The sequence below is a fragment of the Podarcis liolepis genome, assembly GCF_965112155.1.
Source record: "Podarcis liolepis genome assembly, chromosome: 9".
NCBI lineage: Eukaryota > Metazoa > Chordata > Lepidosauria > Squamata > Lacertidae > Podarcis > Podarcis liolepis.
In genome coordinates, this window is record NC_139564.1 from 18,887,146 (window position 1) to 18,913,399 (window position 26,254).

At 40.5% G+C, this 26,254-nt stretch overlaps 1 protein-coding gene and 1 long non-coding RNA gene across 6 annotated transcripts in view; one reads left to right on the forward strand and one right to left on the reverse strand.

Moving 5' to 3' along the window:
* PDLIM5 (PDZ and LIM domain 5) overlaps window positions 1–26,254 on the forward strand; it is a 123,239-nt gene that overhangs the window by 45,864 nt on the left and 51,121 nt on the right. For 3 of the 5 annotated variants that reach the window (XM_083458659.1, XM_083458663.1, XM_083458660.1), the window contains exons 4-6: window positions 15,346–15,388; window positions 17,509–17,951; window positions 25,886–26,058. In XM_083458659.1, the coding sequence (XP_083314785.1) occupies window positions 15,346–15,388; window positions 17,509–17,951; window positions 25,886–26,058 (659 nt within the window). Of the gene's footprint in view, window positions 1–15,345; window positions 15,389–17,508; window positions 17,952–22,302; window positions 22,320–23,164; window positions 23,180–24,185; window positions 24,204–25,885; window positions 26,059–26,254 lie in introns of all 5 variants that reach the window. The other 2 variants (XM_083458661.1, XM_083458662.1) reach the window with 2 other exon arrangements.
* Window positions 21,364–24,179, reverse strand: LOC310686071. The gene is made up of 2 exons (XR_014515703.1): window positions 23,946–24,179; window positions 21,364–23,632 (listed from the first exon to the last, which is right to left on the reverse strand). It is a non-coding gene; the product is annotated as an uncharacterized lncRNA (long non-coding RNA).

Genomic DNA, 26,254 nt, shown 5'->3' on the forward strand with positions numbered 1-26,254 from the left:
ACAGCACTAAGCATTCTTATTTCTGAAATGCCAAATGGCTTCCCCTTCAAAAAACAAACAAACCTCTCAATATGTAACATCCTTGTTAAGTCCCATAGAAGTGAAACTGCTGACCCATGACAGCAATGTTCCAATTCTCTTTCACAGGCAGGCAAGACTACTTCCTATTATGAAGCGAAAGCATCTCTTCTCCAGTTAGCTGTGGAATGCAGGATTAGCCATTCCAAAGCGACTCTGTTCCCGTATTTAGCCACCAGACTTGCAGCAATGACGTAAAGACTTGATTCACCTGACATCCTAATACAGTAGCTGCCTTTATTTCCTTGATGATTGACGTTCAGTCATCTGGAATGCAATTTTCAAAAGAGCCATAGCAGCTGAAGGGGTGGTCTAGCCTGTTCCCTTCCTTCCTCTTCTCCCCCACCCCCATTTTACACTGTCCTTCATTGTGGAACCTCATGTACTTGAAGGCTTATGATAAGAGTTTCAGATGTTGCACAGTGCTGTAATTCTAGTTTACTTCATCTCCTCCCCTAACAAATGCATAACAGAAATCCAAGATTTGGGATGGGGATGGGGGAGACACCCAAGCTGAATTATTTGTAAAAACTGAAATAGCAAAAATTATACCAGCTGTGTAAATATCTAAATCTACTTAACTTGCAGGAAAAAAACCTGGCACATACTGTAATGCACACATGGGTGTCTGCACACATCCCTTTCCCAGGTGATGTCGTTGATCTTCTGGTGCAATGGATGCCTCCTCAGAGTTTAGGCCTTCAAAATAGCTGAGGAACTGTATAAACTGTATACTTATTTCATATGCTCTGTACAGCTTTTTTTTTTTTTTTTTTGCGGGAGGGAATGCTTTGCACAGACATAATGATCCTAATGTTACTGCACCCAGATTACAGATCAGGTCCACACCTCCGTAACATCAACTGTACTGCAGGATTGGGTATTCTCAGGGCATTCAATGGGCCTCTGCATAGCTATCTAGAATGGTGAAACCATCTTTTAAAAGAAAAACTATTTGTTACTACAACCTAATTGCTACAACCTTCTGAAATATATTGTACTGTGCCGAACAGATTTAGTTAAGGTAAAGTCTGTGCTAGAATGTACATGCCTCTTTGTACAGACTAATTGGTGAGGCTGGCATTCATTAGTTACCGCTCCTCCCTCTTGCCTGGCAAGCTCTGTCGTTCTTACCTCAGGGAACTGGAATTCTTACTGGATTACATTCTAAAGGTGAGCTTTTGTCATCAGGCTTTTGATAAAAGGCTGCTTTTTGAAATTAGTTACTAAAGGTTAGAGAAAAGTCTGAGGTAAACGTCTTGCAAAACCACTTCTGAAGCTCTCCAAAATATGCAGTGCTACATGTGGTCTTTGTGCCACAAGTTTTAAAATGGAATGTTGTGATATTTTCTTAACTTGTAACCAGTAATTGGCATGTCTTGGACAACATAGCCTGGTTCACATGTAATGCTGAATCATGGTTTGTTTACCTTAGCAGTGGTTTTGTTTTTTTTAACCTACTCTGGACAATTAGCTATAGTTTGTTTATGTCTAGTCAACCAGAGTATGAAACAATGGTTTGAAGCTGACTTACAAATTTTGGCTTGTGATAACCATGGTTTCTAGTTACATCAGAACTCACTGTTCATGGGTTTTTGTTTTGTTTTGTTGCACACTGCCTCAGAAACTTGCATAACTACAGAGGTATCAGGTAAGAGTATCTTAGAAAATAAAATCAACATTAGGTGAAACAAACCACCATTATTTTGCTCTCTGTGAAACACATCCTACTTTCTTTCAACAAACCATGGTTTAAAAAAACAACTTAGCATTCAAATGCAGCCCATGTGTATTAAATTTTTGTGTTACCGCTTGTTCTTTTTTGTTTTTGCAAGCCACTTTGAGGTTTTATTACAATCAAGTGGGACACACACACACACGCGCACACACACACTTAAATAACAACACTGATACCTCTTCCATGGTGAATCATTAAAAATGTGTTGTCATCACAGAAAATAAAAATTTACTATGGCATAGACAAAGATCTTTTTATTGGTTACTCTCCATGTTCCCAAAGTCTTGGGTTGGCCATATCTTCAATCTTGTCTTAAAGAATTTACAGAAAACTACTCCTTTTTTCACATGTTTTAACCTACTTCGTCCAGATTACACTAGTTAAGTGATGTTTACTTACTTGTTCAGTCTGTTGCAGACAGATAGATATCCCCAGCCCCCCGGAATGGTTTGTATAGAAATCACCTATGAGGAGCAACAAGAGTTTATAAATCACCCAGAGGTTTTATTTTGCACTTAACCTGTATACAAATTTTATTAAATTTAAAAAAAACAAAAACACCAATTTTAAGAATGGCACAGTTTAAACATTTTTAATGCCTTGGTCCTAAAAGCACACAGTCTAAATCAGACCTTTTGCTGTCACTCGAGAAAATTCTCTTCACTCCTTCAGCCAAACTTCATGTGCTTCTTCTACTAGGTACATTTCCAACAATCCAGAGGCCTGCGTGTGCAACTTTTATTACTAACTACAGGTGGAAAGATTTTGTGAGCATGTTTGGGAAGGGAAGGAAGCCTGCTTACCATGGATCACATTGTGTAGACAGCAATGGAATAGCAGTGGTGTGTGCAAATGTGTTAAATCATACCAGGTCTGCTGCTCCCCATTCTCTCCACCCCTTTGCTCCCACTTGGGAAAGATGAGTCAGACGGTCTACCTAATGCATAGCTCCTTTAGCACAGCATTCAGCCAGCGTTGGGATTTGCCAAACAGAATTTAGAACGTGGCACTATTGCCCTTGTACATTTATTTTAAGCTCTGCCTGTTGGGATAGGGAGAAGATGACAAAGGGAAACAATGCCAGTTTGGCCAGCATTTATCTTAACTTCTTAAAATAATACAAATGCTTTGGGTGGTGGTGTAATCCCTGGTGACATTTAGTCTTGTTGGTACTCCTTTCTTAAAAATAGCTGCTTAGTACCATGCAAAACACTGCACTTAAGCTGAAGGCTCATTGTCAAGCTGTAAAATAATATACTGTGATCCTAATGAAATATTTTTCTTTTAGTTGATGATTGCATTGAATACACACTTGAATACAGTTTCCAGTAGAAGCTCATACTCTCCAACATTACTCTGATGAAAATTGGGGTGTGTATTTTTGTGTGTGGTGCTGCCACTTGATGCAGCAGCATTGCAGTGAGTGCCAGCGCTGGCTGCACCACCAACTCATCTTCCTTCCCAAGCTCAACAGCAGCAGCACTGGAGGGGGGGGGGGAACGAAACATTCCAGGATCAAATCAGAAGTTGCAATGACTTCTGTAATTCCGGAATGTCCCAGAAAAATTGGAACAGTTGAAGGATATGTAAACCCTTACACCATTTTTTTATTTTTTTTATTTTGGTGTGAGTGTAACAGCGGGAGTCCAGATTTTTCCTGTGACCCAATCCATGATGGGGTTCTAGTGTGGAAAATACAGCCTAGAAGATTTTAGGAAATTTCACAAGCTTAAGAGCAATTTATTGATGGACTAGCTGCTAAGATGGTGGAGTCAGAAATGACAAGTGTCGTGGGAACCCTCAGCATTTCTTGTTTTTATCTGTAAACTGTCAGCGGGAGAAAGTGTTACATTATTATTATTATTATTATTATTATTATTATTATTATTATTATTATTAATAGTATAACAACAACAATAGGTGCATGCCCTGTTGGTACAGCACTTAATCAGCAGATTCACCAAATTTGGAAAGTGGTGGTAAACACAAAAGGGAACATTTCTGGTATGAGTGAGGAAAACTGAAGTTGCTCCACACATACAAACTCAAATACTTGTGGGTGTAGACTACAGTACAGTGGTACCTCAGGTTACATACGCTTCAGGTTACATACGCTTCAGGTTACAGACTCCGCTAACCCAGAAATAGTGCTTCAGGTTAAGAACTTGGCTTCAGGATGAGAACAGAAATTGGGCTCTGGCGGTGCGGCAGCAGCAGGAGACCCCATTAGCTAAAGTGGTGCTTCAGGTTAAGAACAGTTTCAGGTTAAGTATGGACCTCCAGAATGAATTAAGCACTTAACCCGAGGTACCACTGTACCTGGGTCTCATTTGAATGGGGAGAAAGTGGATTAACAGCTAAATGTGCTGTATTGTGAACAAGCTCTTTATTTTAAACTGCACACAATTCCCAGTTTAAAAATATTTACTAGGGAATAAGCTCAACTGAATGGCACTTAACTTCTGAGTAAGCATGTATAGAACTGTGGTGTCTGAGTGCGTTCATTTTTAAGGAGAGCCATACAGTAGTTACAGGTCCAGTGTATAAGTGCACAGTAGCTGGCAGGGATAATAAAGGAAGGTATGATGGAGGCATCTTCAGATAGGTTTCCTCATGCTTTCTGCCTGAGGGAATGTGCTGGCACATTTCCATGGACTTGGTAACGTAACCTTTACAAGAGACATGCTAACTAGGCTAGGAACATGTCTGAAAATGGAAGGGAATTAGTTGCAGTCAAAAGAGCTGTCATGCCCCTGAAAATGTGAGAGCACTTCTCAAATTTGGATGTTTGTAATCCATATTTTCGTTGTTTGGCTTAGTGGTGCAAGTAGCATATTCAGTCATTGCATAGTCTGGATGGTGTAATACCCCATAGAAATTTCCAAGTGGGTTGGAGGTGTTAATATCTCTAGTAAACTTTGTACCAAGAAAATATTTCCCGAATGACCCACGGGAAGCAACTTTTGCTACATGGACTTCAAATTAATAATAATAATAATAATAAATTTTATTTATATCCCGCCCTACCCAGCCGAAGCCGGGCTCAGGGCGGCTAACAACACTAAAATAGTGCAACATTATAAAACATCATAAGAATTAATTAAAATCAAAATTGATGGCAAATTATAACAGAAAAGCTCCATCAGGGTTTAATCTCTGGCCATTTGCCAAATCTCTTAGTAGTTTCTTTGGCTTTGTGTTAGGGATGGCTACAGCCCAGGAACATCTGCAAAAACCACAGGTTCCACACCTCCACTTTGTAAGCACCAAGGTCCTGTTCAGGATCTGAACTATCAGACTGATCTGTAAGAAACTCTAGGAAGCCAGGGAAGGGAGGGAGAGAGAAATCAGGTATCCTAGCTTGGATATGGGAATGTGAAACATAATTTTACTGATCCTCCTCTTTTTCCTGCAATCAAAGGAGTTAGGAAATGGGTGGATATAAAGTGCAAAAAACTACCTATGAAATTGCACAAGTATTTGCTTCTAGTATTCTAAAGTTTGGGAGAGAAATAGCGCTTCACACCTAAAATACTAAATCCTAATAGGTATGATGATGTCTGATTGAAGTACAGTGGTATCTCGGGTTACATACGCTTCAGGTTACATACGTTTCAGGTTACAGACTCCGCTAACCCAGAAATACTACCTCGGGTTAAGAACTTTGCTTCAGGATGAGAACAGAAATCGTGCGGCGGCCACGTGGCAGCAGTGGGAGGCCCCATTAGCTAAAGTGGTGCTTCAGGTTAAGAACAGTTTTAGGTTAAGAACGGACCTCCAGAACGAATTAAGTACGTAACCAGAGGTACCACTGTACTCTGCATTGGGACCTGGCTATCCAGAGGAAGATTGGCCTGATCTCCAGCACTATGATAGTTTCTTTTACAGCTGGCAATGTTTAAAACTCTAAAAGACTTAGACCCCAAATATCTGACATAGCCTTCCCTAGAGACCCCACTTCCTCAGATGTTAAGATTGGCAGAGGGTACCCTCATGGCAGTTCCACCGCCTCCTAAAGTACAGGGAATGGGGGCCCAGGAAAGGGCATTCTCTGTGGCACCCCTAAATCGTGTATCTTCTCTCCTCTGCATCTCCATTACACAGTGTTTATTGCACTCTGAAGACACACTTCGTTGTGCTGGCCTTTTGATACTTAAGGTTTTTGCGGGACTTTCCTCTATATCTTGTCTGGGTTTTGCTTCGTTACGGTTTTCTTTGATATTGTTTATTTGGCATGTAAATAAACTTGTAACTTTGGTAACTTGTAACACAGAGCAACTCAAAGCAACTTGAAACATACTTAATATTATAATGGTTTTGTGCTTTTAACATTCACACAAACACAGACAATTCATAAAATATATATAAAGCAACACCTTCCCCACCCAGAACAACTGCAGGATGTTTTGGCAGCAAACGGACAGCAAAAACTGATTACATTGTTGAAATCCACTCTGGTATTTTATTATGAAGGTCAGAGAAGAAACCCTTTAAATAAATAAATAACCTTCAAGAAGCGAAGGAATTCTCAAGTTCTAGACTGTCTGGACTTGAAAAAATGGTTTGTTTGTTTTTCCAGCCCTTCCCTCAGGGGAATTGTTTCATTCCATCACATTTGGTCACATCTTGCATTCTGCTGTACTAACTGGCTACTTTGCAAGCACAAGTTTCATTCCCCAGTTGTGTTAAAACACTGGTGATTTGAGCCATAGCTATAGGTGCATTGAAGAAGGAAGCCATGTTGGTTTCCTGGGCATAAGCCCCTGGGTGAGCAGAGGGCTCACTAGAGAATTCACGTGGGGCATTTGAATTAAGCTGCTGGATTTCTTTCCCATAGCTGGGAATCTGCTCTTCTTGACAGCAGCAGAATTAATGTGCGAAAGCTATCGAAAGTTGGATGATGGATCTTTTGTTTTCGAAAGAATGTGTGTCCTGACCGAGCTGAAATAGTACTCCCCACACTCGTTTCCTAATTCAATTGCAGCTAACACAGCAGTTTGGGGCCCTCTGCTATATACAAGCTGTAAGTATTGTCTGTCACTTGCTGGCAAAAGGATCTGTGCTCAACAACTTTGCTCCAAGGGGTCACTGAAAAGGCCATGATGTACTGCCAGGGAAGGAGGAGTTCAACTTACTCAGAGCAGCTCTTAAGGACCATGGCATTCAAATTTTAAGTTCTCGAATAACCTCCTAAACACTCAGTTCCGGGGTACCTAGGGTGCCGATTTTCATTATGACATCATAGCAGACCAGCCAATGGCTTCAAGTGATGGACAGGCAGAGCTTGGGGGCTGAGGAGGAGACGCCAAGATTGATGAGGTCAGAGGGACAATAAGAGAAGTGGATGCACTTCAGGGAGGAGGCTTGGTACTGACGCATTCCCTTTTGCTGGTAATATCCACTTCTAAGCATTCATCATGGGTTTACCAGGCAGCGTCTTGAATTACTACTACTAAGGCTTCATTTCACTCTTCTTTCTGTTTTCACTAAAGAGCTGTTGACCGCACCTGAACCATATAACCACTGATTACAGGTTTTCTGTTGCTAACTTGCAGGCATCCCTTACAGCAGAATGTGGCATTCTGCCATGGAAAAGCACTCTTTAAACAGATTTCAAGGAGATTTCTTGGTTTACAAATAGCCGCTTTTCCTTCCAGCGTTATCCAAGTAAGCAAGCATTTACCGCAGGCATAGGCAAACCCGGCCCTCCAGATGTTTTGGGACTAAAACTCCCATCATCCCTAGCTAACAGCACCAATGGTCAGGGATGGTGGGAGGTGTAGTCCCAAAACATCTGGAGGGCCGAGTTTGCCTATGCCTGATTTACAGCGACACTTTGTACAGTACTTGGAATCCCATCAAAATACATCGCAGTAGCCCAAATAACGAAAATAAAGATGCTTGGTGTTGAACATTTGCAAACTACATTGGCCTACCTTATGAAAGACTATTTTCCTAGACAGTTATCTCTTCTGCGAAGGAATAGCACACATACGCCATAGCATTTGGTGCAGGTCAATGTTTTCTTTTACAGTGTATACATGCAATAGAGTACACAGCAGCAGGTACATTTTGTTTGATCGTTTAAGACAGTTCTGTGTTGCTTTATTATTTGCATTTCTAAGTGTTATGCATAAAAACAATGCTCAGAAAATGGAGCAAAACAGTAAAAAAACAAACAAACATAAAACCAAAGAACCAGTGTGGTGTAGTGGTTAGGAGCAGTAGTCTTGTAATCTGGTGAACCAGGTTTGATTCCCTGCTCCTCCACATGCAGCTGCTGGTTGACCTTGGGCCAGTCACACTTCTTTGAAGTCTCTCAGCCCCACTCACCTCACAGAGTGTTTGTTGTGGGGGAGGAAGGGAAAGGAGAATGTTAGCCGCTTTGAAACTCCTTCAAGGAGTGATAAAGTGGGATATCAAATCCTAACATCTCCTCCTCCTCTTCTTCTTCTTCTTCTTCTTCTTCTTCTTCTTCTTCTTCTTCTTCTTCTTCTTCTTCTTCCACTGCCTTTAAAAGACTGCTGAAACAGAAAGTCTTAGTCATGCACCTGAAGTTCCGCAAGGAGTGTGCCTGTCAATCTCAGTTGGGAGGGAGTTAAAGCCAGCTGTAACAATGACAGTGAACAGTTTGAATGTTTGCTAGAAGCTTTGTATGGTTGCAATTAGAGCATGGGAATTGACAGCAGTGCTTGGGAAATAGTGCTTGGTATTGGAAAAGAATATGAACTGAGCAGATTGCAAGCGTACTTTCCAGAATTTTAAGAAAACAAGGCAAGTACAGCTGTTATAAATTCCAGATAAAACAACTCTAAAAAAAATTGTGTGTGGAAGGTGCTCCCTTTTTAAATTTAGCTCTTTAAAGACTTACCTCAAAGGCAAACCATACCCGGGAGTGGTTAACTGCCTTTAATGCGCTGCCATGAGTTTTAGGCCATGTGCATTCCAAGCACACTAATTAGAAGGAACGTTCTAATTTCCTGCAAGAGAAATGTGGAAAGGAGAAAAATGGTTTCATTAGCTGAGAAGAAGAATAAGTAATAAAAATATTTAATACTCATTGGGAAAGATGAATGATACTTAGTTATACCTGGGCATCTTTATATCACTGTAATTAAAAGCAATGAAAGGCATTTTACTCCCAGTTGCTGAGATACTTCAACTAGGATGAAAGGGCAAAACTGGCTTCCATTTAATAGCTGCGATTCTTCACATCCATCTTATTTTAGTACATGGAAAAGTAATTGCTTGTACAAATAAGCAATGTCCACTATAAGTTTATATTCCAGCTATTCTAGGTTTTATTTGTACAGAGCATATTTGGGTTATTTAAAAGGCATGCATAGAAATTAAGTTAAAAGGGCAGAAAGATTATTTGCTTGAGCCCTATGTTCTAGCATGGCACACTAACATTCATATGCTAGTTCCATGTGGCACAGTGACTAAAATCCTTTTACCATACTTATATTGAAATAATTGTTAATTTCCAAATTGAAACTGTTGCCAATCCTTTGGTCCTGTTATATGTTCTTGGTTTACTTTTTCTAATTAAATTGCTGCTGATAATCAGTCATATGTTATGTTTTCCCCATCTTTAACTCCATGGATGGTTTTCGCATTTATAGGCTGTGTTTTAAATGCAATGCTAAACCATGGCTTAGTGTTACGAAAATGAACAGCAGAGAACCTGGGCTTGCCTGTTACCCACATGTCCTATATTGTCCTCAATTAGGTTCTCTCTCCCCTCCCCCCATTTTATATTAGCCACAGCTTGTTGTGATGGTGGAATCCATTCTGTGGTTAATCTTAACTATGGTTTGTTGAAACAACCCAGATTCCTAAGGTATGGTTTGAAGCTGGCTTGTTTCAAAAAACCATAGTTAATAGTATCCGTTGCTTCTTCAGGATTGGACACCGCAACAAGCTTCTATTAATCATGGCTGCTGTGGAGGATAAGGAAGGGAGTATGTGTGCCAAAGGGGCGCTACAACTCATTCACACATTCTAAACTATGCCAGCGATCAGGAACTGAATTTGATTTTTTCCACTGTTTTTTTCAAGGACAAGATACTGCCTGTCGAATCAAATGCTAAGAAACTTATTGGGGGGGGGGACATGGTTCACAAACTAGATTAATGAGATGGGGGAACTACTCGTTGAGCAACGTTGTTGTGCGTAATCTTAAATCAATTTACTGTGTCATACTATACACATGTGAATGCGAAAGTGGAGGTACATTGCGGGGTGGATGGATTGAAAGTGTAACAATTTTTCCAAGGATTTGTGGGCAGGTTCTAGCAGAGTTGGCAGTTTTTCCAACTCTTTAAAACTGTCAGTATTTGACAATTCCACCACATGGTGGCAAAAGTTTTGAGTCTTGTCTTTCATGTAGAAAGAGAATAACATTGTGACTGGCAGACTGCCACGTTAGCCAGAAATCAGTAATAATATTTTTCTGCTTAGTTTTACCTAATCTAGTTGTTACTTTCCATTTTCTCCTTGTTCCATCTGTTTTGATATCAACGTAGGTATACATACAGATTAGATTACAAGATGAGAATTGTTCACCGTAATGGTTCTATGTAAGCGGACATTAGTTTGTGTATTTTTAAAAGTGATATACCTTCTTTTAGGAATTGTGAAAATGGAGAGAGTTCATTACAGGGAAAGCCTGGTCCTGCCCATCCAGATCTTGAAGATGTCGAGCAGTTCTTTTAAGGAATTCATCATTTTAAGCTGCTGAAGAGGACCTCTTTTTTTTTTTTTTTTGGTCAAAATGCATTTGACAGATTTAAATTTTGGCTTTTAATTTTACTAGTTAATGGCATCATGTTGGTTTGTGTGTGGTAGCTATTTAGAAGTTTGAGTGTAATATTTAGAAGCAATATGATAATAAAAGTGTATCAAAAGGTTTTGAGCGTGATAAGATAAATAAATTTTGGTTCATCTGTAGTTAAAAGTGTTCTGATAATTCTTTACCCTATTACAAGGTAGAGTGTCTTGGAAAACCACGTGATGAGAAGAAAGTATGAAGATATATAATGTAGATGCTTTCATTCTGTATGGTTTGCTGTAGTCCATCCTTTGCATATCTGTTTACTTTATGTCATTAGCTCACAGCTTCTACCCTAAAAACTAGAAATTGGCCTCCGGCCTATTCCTCCCCCACCCCTTTACTGTCAGCCACCTCCTTTCTGCATTCATCACACTATTGTTTCCCCAGGTTCCTCCTTTTCAGTGTCATCTCCTGTTGTCTCCCCCACCTCACTTCCTTTACCATGTCCTCTGTCTGCTCACACTCTTTTCTTTCCATCAATCTCTCTTGTCTTTAAGCCCTGCTAGGCTTTTGCACAGCTGTACTCTTCCTCAGCTTCCTTCAGACCTGTCTTCTCCATCTCCTCTGACTAAGGGCTCTAGTATTTTCATCCAGTAGGTGCGCTGTTTCCCTGCATCTTGGTTTCCTGTCCTTTAACTTCTAACTTCCTGCACTCTACCTGGACTGTGTTTTCAGTGTCCCCTACCTTGCCCACACATATTAGACACTACTAGGGCAACATGTGATGGCTTTTCTTGGTCAACCACACCTTTCACTTCAGCTCACAAAAGTGGAATATTGTTTTTAAAAAAGAAGTTCTGTTGCTGACCCATTTTCTTCAACCGACAATGCAACTTCATGACAGTTACTGCTAAACCTCTGTTTGTATCACAGTAATAATGCTAGTGTGGTTAAGGTAATTGCTTATGAATTATTGTATATGCTGCTGTGAAATTCTTGGAGCAATTACAGAAGGGTGAAAAGAATGTCAACCTAAAAGTGGTGCAACTGATCTATAAGGTTAGTTAATGTGAGATGAGGGGGCATTGAGCCAACTGCCCTATCTCAATAACAGTGGCGTAGCGTGGGTTGTCAGCACTCGGGACAAGGCAAGTAATTTGCGCCCCCTAACCCGTGGATTTGCACCCCCTAACCCTAACCCCCAGATGTTGCGCCCGGTGCGGCCGGCCCCCCCCTGCACCCCCCACGCTACGCCACTGCTCAATAAGCTTTATGCCTTAGTGAGGAGTTGAATTCAGGTCTCACTTAGCTAAATAGCTGCCCTCTAGCTGGCTCCCCCCTCTTCCCACTTCTTCTAGTTGCTTAAAAAAACCCACAGTTGAAATTACTATAACCCGAAACAATGCAGCTATTGGCAAAGCACAAACATTTCCAGATAGCTGGATAACTTGCCAGAGCTCTTCATATTGTGTTAACCTATTTTTATGTCTGAAATAAGCAGGAAAAGGTGAATAAAACAAGAATGTAAAGAACGAAGAGTTTGCTGGTCTAGATTTCCTGTAGCAAAGAACACATTGCCTCATTTTTCATATGAATGCTGGTACAATTTGAAGGGATTTTACTGTATCTCCCTTCCCATCACACAGGAAAATAAGTGTAAGGAGTGCCTGGTTGTGCCAGCTATAACAGTCTTATAAGTTCTCACAACAATGAGACCTGCATTTATTGGTGCTTAGTGAACCTCCTATTTAAAAGTGCATGATGCAGCCAACTTGCTGAAGCTAAGCAGGTTTTGGTCTGGTCAGTTCCTCAACCAGCAACATTGTGTATCCTGCCTTGAGTTGTAGCAAACCAAGGCAGGACAGAGATATAATGTGATGTGTTGGTTGTTAATGGCGCCATGGTGCCACTTGTTAAAATGCTTTATTATTATTATTAAACTTTTTTTTTTGCTAAGATAAAGTACACAAATAATTTCTCAGTGCTTGTAGAGAAGCACTTAACTACATTTTCAAATTCTTAAATGTTCATCAACTAATCAGCGAATTATAATGAGACGTATGAAAAATGTCTCCCAATGGATATTGTGGTTTCTTTCCCAGTAATTCATAAAGGTGCCTTGATTCTGTGCAGACATAACATTTCAGAATTCTTAACTGAGGTTAAAGGGAGTCCTAGGGGCTGTGTGTGAAAGACAGGAGGAAAAAACATCCCAGTTTCTACTTCTGCTAATTCTTTTTACATCTGCACCGGTGTTAACACTGCAGCGTTCTAAGGAGTTTCTTGTACTCTGGTTAAACCTACCCATTTTTATTAACGTTGGTGCAAGCATAATGCTGCACTGCGCTGAGTTTAGGAAATGGAGGGGAGGTGAAATCATGTGGCTCCTCTCTAGTCCATCACATTCCAGCCAGGAGCCAGGACAATGATGATGTGGGAAGGACTTGCAGAAGTAGCCACAATCATGTAGTCTTGTAGTCAGACTCTTTTCACAGCAGCATGGATTTCTTCTACACCAGGGAAGAATGGGGTCTGTTCATTTTTAACACATCAGCAATTAATTTGAATTCATGCTTAACATAATATACATGGATATTATTGTGCCAAAGCATTTTCCATCGTTAAGTGTTGCCCGTCTTTATTTTTCCCCTCTTCGTCAATTTTCACAACCACAGCAATTTTCTCAGTCGTATTTTGATGACCCAACTGATTCTTATATATGGTTCTGTGTTCCATCTTACACAATACCCTGAACTGAGTAATAGCAGTTAGAACGTTTCAGGAATCTCTGGGCAGATAGTTATTTTCCAACCACAATGTGTTAAGGGGGAGGGTGGTGGTGGTGGTGGTGGTAAGTAATTGAATCCCAAATTTATAAGAAACGTACTGTAAGGCATTCAGTTTTATCACCAGAATTTGTTCAATGCTATGCCTTGCCTGTGCAAATTCTGCATTTTAGGTTCAGCTGCAGAGCCATAGAAATGCTGCTTTTTTAGTAAACAAAACTGGTATGTGCAAATAGCTGGGATAGAAATGGTTTGAAGCAAACCTCTCTTGCATGTCTGTGGGAGATTTGTTTCATATTGGGATTGTGACGTCTGCATGCCCCTCAGGACAAGTTACTCAAACTCAAGGAGGGAGGGGCTCCTAATCCCCATAATTGCCCAGTATGTTGTGTGTGCGGGGGGGGGGCAATAAGCCTTTATTTAATACTCTGGCAACCCCTCTGCATACAGGCACTGCAGCCATAGGGGCCTGGACCATATCTTTGGATATTTATGTTGTAAGGATGACATCAAATATAAACATGGTAATTTGAAGTGTTCCATTTGCATGCAGAAAAGATTTTTTTTCTGGAACAGGAGAGTCAAGATTTAAGATTCTAGCTGAAACTCTAGACGCTGTAGTTTGATTTCCTCCACTCCATTGTGCCAGACCTGATGAAAGCAAATATGGGAACAATACATGTTTTTCATTTTATATGTACAACTACGGAGAAAGCAACCATTTTCATTAGCTACAGCTATAGTTGAAGCTTTGCCTTTGTTTAAGTTTTGCTTCTATGTACTTAGGAAGCTGTTTAATACAGAACCACACTGGCCCTTCTAGCATATTCCTAAATGGCAGCGGCTCTTCATGGTTTGACAGGGACTGTCCCAGCCCTACCAGAGATTGGGCCTGGGACCTTCTGCATGTGTTTTACCACTGAACCAATGCCATTTCTTCATTGTATTTCTATAAACTGACTACTTTGTAATTGCATGTTAACACTGATTTATCCAAATGTTTATTTTGGGGGCCATGTAGTCATGTTTCATTGGATGTTCCCACTGGATGGTCTCTGAAACAGGAGAACAAACCTGCTTCTCAAAGGACTCAGCTACACTGGCAAAGAAAAAGCGCTTTATATGCCTTGTATATACATGATAACACTGTGACACCAGATAGCGCTGTTGAGTTCCATTTTTACCAGCCTGATTTCTCATACAAAGTTTACAATGCATTTAACTGAAACACCTCTTTGAACGTATCTAGATCCAGCCAAAGTCTTATTTGTTCTTAGTGTTAATTAGTACGGATCCAGTAGGGAAGAGTGAGACCCCTCTGAAATTGTTTCTAACCATATCAGATTCCTCCCATTCAATCACTGATTTTCCTAAGTGTTTTGCCTTTCTGGGAATCTCTAAATTCTCCTTGGGTTTTTCTTTACTTGCAGTTCAGTGGCAAAATGTATACCTGTACATGGTACACCAGTATCCAATGGGAAGCCCAACCTGTTGACTATAACTGGATGATAGAATACATGTGTTTTTCCTGTATCTGCCACCACTACCTTATAGACTGTGAACTGTGTGGTTTCTGTTGGCTAACCCATTGGAGTGTGGTTCTTTGTCATAATTTAAGCATGGAAATGTTTCAGTTTCAAATGCATCCAATATACTCCGAAGTCATTCTTCAACTTTGGGATGCAAATGCTTTGCTATTCAAACACTAAGTTAAGCAACTGATTTCTTGTGGTTTGAAATAAGACTTTGGATTCTAAGAAAACTAATACACTGTGTAAAGCTCTGTGGGTCTATTGACAAATACCACTGATTTGAATTAAGCATTGCTTAAATCAGTGGGTTCCCAACTGCTTAGCTTTTGATTGGATTGTGCTGTTAGAGGCTATATAGTGATTTAGAAGATTATTGAACTGCGTGTGGTAGGTTTCTTTAGAATTTACATGGCCTGTTCTTTTTCTTTCTTTCAGAGCACCTTCTGCTCCGAAACCTGATCCCATACCTGTGCAACAGGTAAGTCCTCCACTTCAAATCCAGGGGCGTATCACTGTAACCAATTAACTCCTTGAAATCCTTCTCTTAACATGTATTAATTGAAGAGCTCTTCCAGTGCAACAAAAATGGTGTTTCAAGATGTTTATCTTGATCTGTAAAGCCCTATCTTTGCATTCATTTTGAGGATGACTGGGCATGCTATGCAGGCCATAGCCACTTATGCACTAGGATAATACGGGAGTTCAAAGCTGGGCACAGAAGCAACAATACCAAGGAAATACCTGTTTCAATCAGGACCAAACTATGTTAACATCATGCATACACTACCTAGTCCATTGATCCCTTACCTCTAGAATGTACTTAACCATGTGCAAAGCTTTCTGGGAGATTATGGAGTTCATGTGTCTTTGTAATAGGAACTGAGTGTGCAGCTGTGTTTTATGTTTTTTTTACTGAGGATACATTTGCTATATCTTCCTCACAGACTGCTATGACTTCAGTCTCCAAAATACAGGGGGCCTGGATGTTAAGTCACAGTTCATACAGTAGCTAAAAAGAACTCTGGAAAGGCAGAAAACATAGCTTCTTGAAAGGGACATACTTGTGATAGGCGACCTAAGGTTGTCCCTGTCTTTTTTAGTAGTTGAATACTCCTTTTCTGTCTGATTCCATCTAACTTTATTAAACCTGAGTTTCATGACTAGCTGAATAAACCCCCCCCCAAAAAAAACCCAACCCCACCACTAAATGTGGAAATGGTAGGTGCTTCATGCCTCATATTGAGATTCCCTTTTCAGAACAAATATGAAAATTTACCTTTTAATTAAACAACCCAAGGAGTAGAGTAGTACAGCCAGCAATTTCTGTCTTATTGGTAAGAAGAGCCCTGCTAGATCAAAGACCCATCTAGTTGAGCATCCTGTTTTCACAGTGACCAACCAGATGCCCATGAGAATCCTGCCATCAGAACCTGAGCTCTAAAGCAGCCCTGCTTGCAATTCCCAGCAACTGGTATTCGCAGGCATACTTCCTCTGACAGTAGTGGCAGAACTATTGTGGCTAGTAGCTGCTGATATCCGTATCCTCCTTGAATCTATCTAATCCTCTTTCAAAGACATGCAAGTTGGTAGCCATCTCCACCTCTTCTGGGAGTGAATCTCATAATTCAGCTATGCACTGTGGGAGGAAGTATTTTCTTTCATCTGTCCAGAATCTTGCAACATTCAGCTTCATTGGGTATCCCAATGAGAGAGAGAGAGAGAGAGAGAGAGACAGAGAGAGAGAGACAGAGAGAGAATTTCTGTCTACTTTCTCCATAGATACTTCCATTCACCTCTGTCATGTGTCCTCTCACTTGGCTTTTCTCTTAATTGAAAGGCCACAAATGTTGTAAACGTTCCTCCTACTGTTTAGCCTCCTTTTACAAACTTCTAGGAAAACAGTTGAGCTGTTCCCTTTATAATTCTGGGTGCCCTTTTCTGACTTTTCTCCTAGAAGTGTGTAAATGAAGGCTATACAGCACAGTGAACTACTAAAAAGTTGTGAGGACCTTTGATGTGTTTAAGAGAACTTTTTAACACACACAACCCCGCACACACTTTGAGCAGCACAGCCCCATGTGATATAGCAAACTGCTTGTGAAAAATCACCATGAATCAAAAAGAGGTTGGCAGTGATTCACGGGGAGATGGTAATTCAAGAAACACAAGCCCAGAACTCCCTTGGTCACTTTGGAAAATAGCAAAATATTTATTCAATACTGGCCAAAAAAAATGAAGGTATTTATGTTGGGCTTTGCATCCTCCACTACTTACCTCTGATTCTTGCACTGGGTGAGTCTCCTTTATCTCTCAACACTCGAGCCCACTCGAGTCAATTATGAATATTTTTGGTCAGTTCCCAGCTCATGCGTGTTCAACTTTTTCTCCTCAATAGTGCATGCCACATGTGTGATTAGAACTAGTGCTTTGTGGGTAAAGCTATGTAATGGGCAATCCTTCATTGGTCATCAGTTTGTGTTTCAAGATGAAATTGCAACAGATGACACTTATATTTTGCATGCCATTTGTATGTGCGCGTGTGTGTCCATGTGGCTTTCTTGTGTATTTTTGTGTTGTTGTTGTTTTTATTTCACATAGGTAGAGCCTAAGGAACTAGTTAAGCCTGTGCCCATTCCGTCCGCAGTCGTGCCCAAAGTTTCATCCACAGCCAACATAGCCTTCAATAAGGCCCCAAGACCCTTTGGGTCTATGTCAGCTTCCAAGATCACGTCCATTCCATCGCCATCATCTGCCTTCACTCCAGCTCATGCGAGTTTTTCATCACATGCTTCCCTTACACCACTGGCCAATGTCACGCCTCCCACTGCATTCACCGCCTCCGGACTGCATGCTAACGCCAAGTCTAACGCTGACCAGCGTTCACCTGAGCTGAGCGCTGCTAAACCTGCAGTTAATATCCCATGGCAGCCCACACACAATGCATCCTTGAACACCTCTTTCAACGACAATGCCCAGGAGGTGGCAGAGGGACAGCGAAGAGGATTCAGAGAGAACCAGGGTGACAGTAAAGAGCAAAATGGGTAGGTGGTTTCAGGAAACCTTTCCTCCTCTTTTGGTGGCCTTAAAAAGGGTTTCCTAGGCAATTTATCAACCTGTCTTTCTACCTTTTTGTTTTCTAAACAAGCTTCTCAATGAAATTTGGCTGTGTATCCAATAACTTACTTGCTTTTAAGCCACATTAATTGTAATGGCTTTTCCAAAGGAATCCTAAGGACTATAGTTAGGTGAGAGTTCTGGGAATTATGTGATGGGGACACCTCAGTCCTCTCACAAAACTGCAGTTCCTAGTGGTCCCCGGGGCTATGAAATGACAATTGAGCAAGTTCTAAGTATGTGGCATAGACACTGTTGTTTTGTGGACATTCTTGATTTCATCAAACACTGAGGCATGTGACTTGCTTCTTATTTTAATCCTTTCACAGCAGTTAACCTTGTACTATTTTACTGAGGCCAGGTGTGGAGAGCTTGTGGTTCTCAGCTTAATTTCATGCAGTGTGGGTGAGGGATAAGGAGGACTCTAGCAGAAATGGGAAGTAGGCCAAAAGGATGGAATGATGGAAAGAGGAGATAGGGAAAGTGCTCCAGGGAAATCATTAGTCGAAGAGCAATCTGCCATTTCACAAGATGAAGAGAGATAAAAAAAGAGGGAGCTCTATTGAGAGAGAATGGTTGGCCGTCTCAGCCACCCTTTTTTAAAAATTAAATTTCTATACCACCTTCATTTGTATATCATAGTAACAAACAAACAAAACATACACAGTTTAAAAGGCCATAGATTGTTGAATTAGCCAAAGACCTGGGAGAAGAGGAAAGGTTTTGCCTGGCACCTAAAGCCTTCTTGGGGAGAGCAACCCACAAACGTGGAGCCACCACAGAAAAGGCCCATTCTTGTGTTACTGCCCTCCAGTCCTCTCATGGAGGAGGCACATAGAGAAGGGCCTCAGATGATGATCATGGGGTCCAGGTAAGTTCATATGGGTACCATCAGGGCTTTTTTCAGCTGGAACTTGGTGGAACTCTATCTAAAGTGGGTTCACGGTGAGTTCTGGTACCTCTTTTTTCTAGAAACATAGCACTGGTAATGGTTCCTATACCATTGGCATGCAGCCCTCAACAGATTGTCCCTTAGAAAATATACCCTTTATAGGAAAATATGTTCCCCATCCCTGCCAGGCATAATGAGATGGACCAAGTTCTAGGAGAAGGCGTTTCACACAGAGAGGTAGCAAACTAAGCCTTTTTAGCCCAATTTGTACATGTGCACTTTAAAGTCAGCTCCACTCTATTTAATGTGTGTAGTGAAAGTTCATAAGTGCTTTGAGAGATAAAAGGTTTGACCTTTGTGTCTGGAATGCCCACCCTGGCCAGCACATTTACTTCAACAGAATGCCTACAATGCAACCCTTATGCATCTTATGTTGCACAGATGGCATAGCAATTGTTAACAACTCTCATGAGCAGATGATGCTATAGTTCCACACTATCTAAAATAAGGGGGAAGAGTTCCTGACAACTCAAAGCAAACAAAAACATAAATATATCTTGGCAAACCATTTGTAGCCTTCCAGGAAAAGCTATCTTTTGCAAAGACATGGGAGCTGCCATTCAGCTGCGGTAATTAGCATTCAAATACAATTTATTACAATGACTTCGTTCTGCCAAGGCTCAGGGCTGTCTCTCCCTCCTGCCCCCCAAGCTGAAATCTGATGACAGGCTAAAAACTGCTTTCTAACCAGTAAATTTAGCAAACAGTGAAAATTCTGGTCATTAGATAATATAATGCTTTGCATGGTATAATTTTTAAGAAATAACTTTAAGTTGCTTCATGTACATGATCTCCAGGAATTCTTACAAGAATATCATAAAGTATATCAATACCATTTTATCTCCATATTGAAGATATGAAAGGGCTCTGACTTGCCTTGGGTCACATGAAGAGCCTTGAGCTTAGTACTTTCTTGCTCATTTCCCCAAAACTGTTTTATAAATAAGTGTTATGAATAAATAACAGAACAAATATATATATTCTAACTTCCCTTAAGGTAGCATATATATCCATTATATTCTTCACTGCAAAAATCTAGCAGCAGTGCAGTCTAGCTAAGCAATTCTCCAATTCTCCAATATTATTCAGAGCCTAGTTTCTGATATTATCTAGCGAAGTAAAAAAGAAATAGCTGTAGACTTGTTGGGCTTAGCTGTACTGAAAATATTATGGTTTCAAATGATGCTCGAGCAATTATTAGTGTGACAAGAATTTGCTTACACATGAGAGATCTAGTGCTGATTAAACAGCAAGACGTTGCACTGCCCTTTTTATAAATATTTTTAGACCTCAGTAATACAATCTGTTTACTGGAGGTCTTCCTAGTCCGCAGCACGTCACATCTATACATGCAGTGCACTTTGAGATTAAGTACAAGCATGCTTTTGTGTATGGCTTGAGGCCATAGTTCTAGTACAATTGCTTCCAGAAATTAGAAACTAATTCAGGTAACTATTTTCAGAGGGGTAGCCACGTCAGTCTCTTAAACAGCAAAAGCAGCAAAGGGTCTTGTTGCACTAAAAACAAACAAAAACTTTTTAAAAAGAAAGGTAAATGAATGGGCAACTTGTCAATGTTTAAAATGAGAGCAAGGATAGCCATTTTATGTGCAAAACGAACTTTCAGTTATTTCTATACATCTGAAAATGAAATTACAAATGCTAAATCAAAATGTGTCACATGAAGTGTATTTATACAAAGAGACTTTTGAAATTACATATTAACAGCCATTACTTTTATATGTATTAGCAGAGGAATCTTGGCTTCTCTATTGCTGGAGAGCAGTTTCACTGCCAGGATGGCACTTAACGCCCCTGGAAGAGTCTTAGGTATTGCCAGCAGAAAGCTAGCGAAGAAGTACTGCTAGTAGTTTTTTCTATCTGTCATCTATCATCTACCTACCTACCTACCATCTATTTATCTGTCTGTCTTATCATCTATCTGTCATCTATATAATCTACCTATTTATCTCATAAAGCAATACAATAAAAAAGCAGACTAGTCTAAAGAAAAACCAGAAAAACAAAGAGGAAAAACAACGCAATGTATTCTCTCGCAGGTAGATCTTAACCCAGGCATCTCCAACCTGCGGCCCTCCAGATGTTTTGGCCTACAACTCCCATGATCCCTAGCTAACAGGACCAGTAGTCAGGGATGATGGGAATTGTAGCCCAAAACACCTGGAGAGTCAAAGGTTGGGGATGCCTGTCTTAACCCTTGTCTCACACAGAAATAGGTGGACCCTCCCAGCTTTCACCTGGGAGCTTCCCTTTCTTCTCCCAGTCTCCCATGCTGGGAGATCTTCCCTTCCTTGCCTCTCACACAGGGCCAGCCATCACCTTTATCTGCATACAGTCCCTTCATTAACCCAGCATAGACATAAAAAAAAACAAAGACAAAACAGAAGCAAAAGTACTGCTAGTAGTTTTCCAGTGGTGGCAGGACATTTCAGGGTGATGCTTGGAGAGTAGATCCAAATCCCTCTTGTTCCATAGACACACTTACCTATTGGGCCTGAAACCACTCCAGTCCTGGAGGTAGAATTGTTGATTTCCCTTCCATTATACCCAGTTAGGCTTTCTTTTTTTAAAAAAAGAAAAATGGGTGGTGGCAGGGGGAACAAATAAAGCCAGCCCCTCCTTCCTGCCCCAAGCATAACAAGCTTCAAGGGCTTTAGGTGTGGCAGAGCAAGCAGCACAGAACTTCAGCCTTGTCATGTGTCTCCCCCGTGTTCAGATTATTCCAGTACTTCCTACAATAGGTGTTCAAGGTAGGCTACTATGATCGTTATGTGGCTTACCTAAGATCACTCTGGGGAAATTCATGTCTGAGCTGAGATATGAGCCAAGGACAGACGCACATCATGCATGTTCTTGATCACCATGAACCACACATTATACATGTCCTTGATCACCATGCCACATGAGCTCTGATTAGCAAAAGGTCACCCAACGTTGCAAACTCCCAGTGGGGGGAAAAATAGTTCATGTGTGTGGGGGTAAGCCAAGACACCAGTTCATCATTATCCCGAGAGGACTATGTTCAACTGCAGCATGGGCTGGCTTGGTTTTTAAGTTGCTGTGTGCCATTCTGTTTTTTATGTTTATTGTCTTGTCAACAACCTATGCATGAACATCGTTATCTTAGCATCAGACCGATCACCTGACGCCACACTGAACGAAATGTGTTCTTACAAGTTTGCTGACATATTTCATTTAAAAATGTGAGGAGGCACTTGGACTTCAGTGACCCTGGCATATGTTCAGGATGCAGCAGTAGGGAAGTCAGTACAATAAACATACGAATTGCTCTTTTTTCTTTTGCAGGAAGCCACAGTGACAAAGTTAGTATCAGTAGCACCTTGAGTGGAATTGTGTTTTCATGTTTTTTAAGAAGTAGCATGCATGACGGTTGTGCTTTAGAATTCAACAACTGCAAGACAAATGCAGCACTTATTAAAAAGTGATTAACATTAATTGTTTGCATTTTTACGCTGCACACAGTATGCATTTTTTAACCAAATAAGAAGTTTTGTTGCAGTGTTTCATTTGTAGCAATAATAATAGCAATAACAGAAACAATAATATAATGATTAATTTTACTGTTATAAAAATTGTAACAATTAGACCTTTTATCCTACAATCCTATGCATGTCTCCATGGAAGTAAGCTGCATTGAGTTCAAAGGGATTTACACCCAGGCGCATATGTTTAGGATTACAGCCTCAAGCATGTTGCAGTTAAACTTGAGATAGCTAAAGATTTGTTTAGTACCCATTTTTTCCTACCTGCTTCCCCTGCCCTACTTTCCTGGCTAGAGTCAACTAAAATCATTACTATATAAATTGACTTTGTGAAAAGAAGCGAGTGCACTCTTAACTTTAGCTTTGCCTGTGGCACCATCTTGCTACCAAACTTGGTAACTACTAGAAAGGGCCAACAAAAAGGACTTATGCTAACCTTTGCCATTCACAATACTTGTTAGCTTTTAACGTAATAGTTTCATGATTCTGAGTGAGCTTGTTATTAAATCTTACTGATTTTGATTTACTCATTTGCTCTAATTTCCTAATTAATTTTCTATTAACTTTTTCTTGCTTCACTTTTATATGCAATTTCCTATCTGTACTCCGTCATCCTGGAATCTTCTCCATTGTTTGTCTGTTGTTCTGTCCCTCCCTCCCTTCAGTAACCCTGATGAGGTGTAAGTACTTCACTAATATAATTTGCCTCTTAACTACTTAAGCATGTTTTTCCTCACAACAGTACATAGAACAATGCTGTATTTTGTAGATATTCTTTGTAATTAACACCTGGATTTCTTAGGAATAGCTTGCTTCAGTTAAAAAGAAAAAGTTAACAGTTGTATAAGAAAATACAAAATCTTTGTGAACACAAATTATGCCCCAAAAGACCCATGTTAATGCTATGAGCTGCTTATTTGGAGAAGGACTCCTACCTCCTCCTCTCCCATTTTGTAATATTTTTTGATGGTAAATTTAATTGTGCATTGCACACATATTGAACCAAATGCTCAAGGTAAAGGACACCTGGATAATTAAGTCCAGTCAAAGGCGACTATTGCTCAAAGAGGGCTATTATACATATATCTAAGGACCGAGAGTTTAAAGCTTCTATTTTTAATACTTTAATACTTCTATTTCAAGTATTTTTCCAACGAGTCTAGGTTATGAGAAACAAAAATGGAGAAAAGTAGCAATAAAAACAGTTAATGAACTGCCTTTTATGTAACTGTCCAGGGGTCCTTTACTTTTTTTACCTTTATGTGTGTATTGGGTCTATTTACAGACGTATCACTGGGGCAACAAGTCCACAAGACCCTGTGCATTTTTTATTTTTTGTAAACAGTCCTGTTCTTCATCCCATACTGACACATTGTAGCACATATGGTAGAGATTGTATGTGTACAAGTAAACAGTTCGCAGTACTGACCATTTCCTTTACTTGACCATGTTTGTGTATATCTGTAATGGCATCCTTCTTGCTTGGGACAGAAAGGCAGGGTGAGAATGCAAAAATAGAAGAATGGGGGAAATATATATTAAGTATATTTGGTTATCAAATACAGAAACTTTCAACTGTTTGCTCTTAATTCTTTTTGTCTTCTGTCTCCTCCCTCCCCCTCTTCCTATTTCTCCTTATTCTGGACTCTTTCCATACTTCTGCCATGCCCTTCAAATGCATAAAAGGCAAAACCCACCTAAACGGTAATAGCCAAAAGCTCACCTGTATGTGTAGTTCAGCAGTGTGTGCATACTTCAAATGGAGCTTTTATGTTGTGCGAGAAAGATAGTGTTGGCTTATTCATAATCTACAGATGCTGGAAAATGTTCTCCATATGCACACTCAGCACACTCAGGGAGGGGGGCAGCTTCTAAATCAGACAAACTTTGCTTCTGGCTCCTCATAGTCTTCATCTTACTTTTGAGTACTGCTAGAACAGAGGTTGCCCTCCAGATGTTGTTGGACTGAAACTCTAATCAGGCTCAACAAGCATGACCAATGGCTGTGGATGATGAGAGTTGATTTGGAGGGCCACAGGTTCCCCACCACTGTGCTAGAGACTGAGGCAGTGGCAAGTCAGTATTGCATGTGGCAAAGGCAATGGTTCCTTAAGAGTTGATTCATGAGATGCAAGGTAAAGGGACCCCTGACCATTAGGTCCAGTCACGGACGACTCTGGGGTTGCGGCACTCATCTCGCTTTACTGGCCGAGGGAGCCGGCGTACAGCATCCAGGTCATGTGGCCAGCATGACTAAGCCGCTTCTGACAAACCAGAGCAGCGCACGGAAATGCCGTTTACCTTCCCGACGGAATGGTACCTATTTATCGACTTGCACTTTGTGCTTTTGAACTGCTAGGTTGGCAGGAGCAGGGACCGAGCAACGGGAGCTCACCCCGTTGCGGGGATTTGAACCACCGACCTTCTGATTGGCAAACCCAAGAGGCTCTGTGGTTTAACCCACAGTGCCACCCTAAGGGTAAACTAAGGGTAAAACAAATGTGCTAAATTCCACTCTCATTGGTGACCTGTTTCTTTTTTAAAAATGTTTCTTTTTAACTTGTGCTGTGGCTCCTTTGCATACAAGGCCATGGTACCTAGATTTTAAAAAGAGCCCTTTAGACGCTGGACCCTGAGGAATGCCCCACGAGTATTTCATGTGTGCTGTGTGTCTTGTATAAATCTGCTAGTGTAGGCATAATAGGGAAGGAAGTTAGCATTAGAAGAATTCTAAGCAATGTTTACGTCTGGGGATCATGGAGCCTCCCTTCTTTACTTCTAGAGGTGCAAAGCAAGAATATGGTATCTCTTTAAGAGGCTAATGTGTGAACCAAGACAAGAAAAAGAGAGAAGATGTTGCTGCACGTTTTGTAATGTTAGCTGGTGTTCATGCATTCCGTAAGGTAGAAATCGATTGCAAATTACATCATATACAACCATTGCGACAAAAGGGCAGGACTGAATCTTAAATGGATTTACTTGCAAAAATGAATGATACATTTCAGTGAAACTGATTTTTAACGCAGGTATTTAGTGTCTCTATCTTAGTCAGTGGCTGTGTTCACATGTGATGCTTAACCACAGTTCATGTTTTAACTATGATTTAATGCAAACAAGCAGTGTACTTGTGGCTGTTTTAAAAACAGCACTATAAACCAAGTACAAACTTCAAGGATTTACCATTTGGAGATAAACAAATTGTGAACCAGGGTTTAGATGGTGCAACAAGCCCAAGGTATGTTAACTGTGGTTTAACATTACGTGCAAACCAGCTAATAATAATAATAATAATAATAATAATAATAATAATAATAATAGCAACGGCAATGATGCTGTTTACATTTTATTTCACTTACTGGTGTTCCATCTTTTCTCTATTCTGTTAGTCCACCTCGGAAGCATGTTGTTTATACAAATACAGAGTTTTACCACCCACCCACTCACAGCAACAACAGCAAGAAACGATTGATTGAGGATACTGAGGACTGGCACCCAAGGACAGGAACTACCCAGTCACGTTCTTTCCGCATCCTTGCACAGATCACTGGCACTGAACACAGTGAGTTCTGCTTTCTGAATGGTTGTGGCATTTGGCATTGTCCTATATTATGTATTATGGAAGCTTCAGTAGATAATAGCAAAAAAAAACAACAAAAAAACTGTGTAGTTAATTCTTTGGGCCCAATAGCAGTGGGTACAATAGCAGTGCAGTGTGTGCTATGCAGTAGACCCCTTTTGGAAAGTGAGGAGAGTTT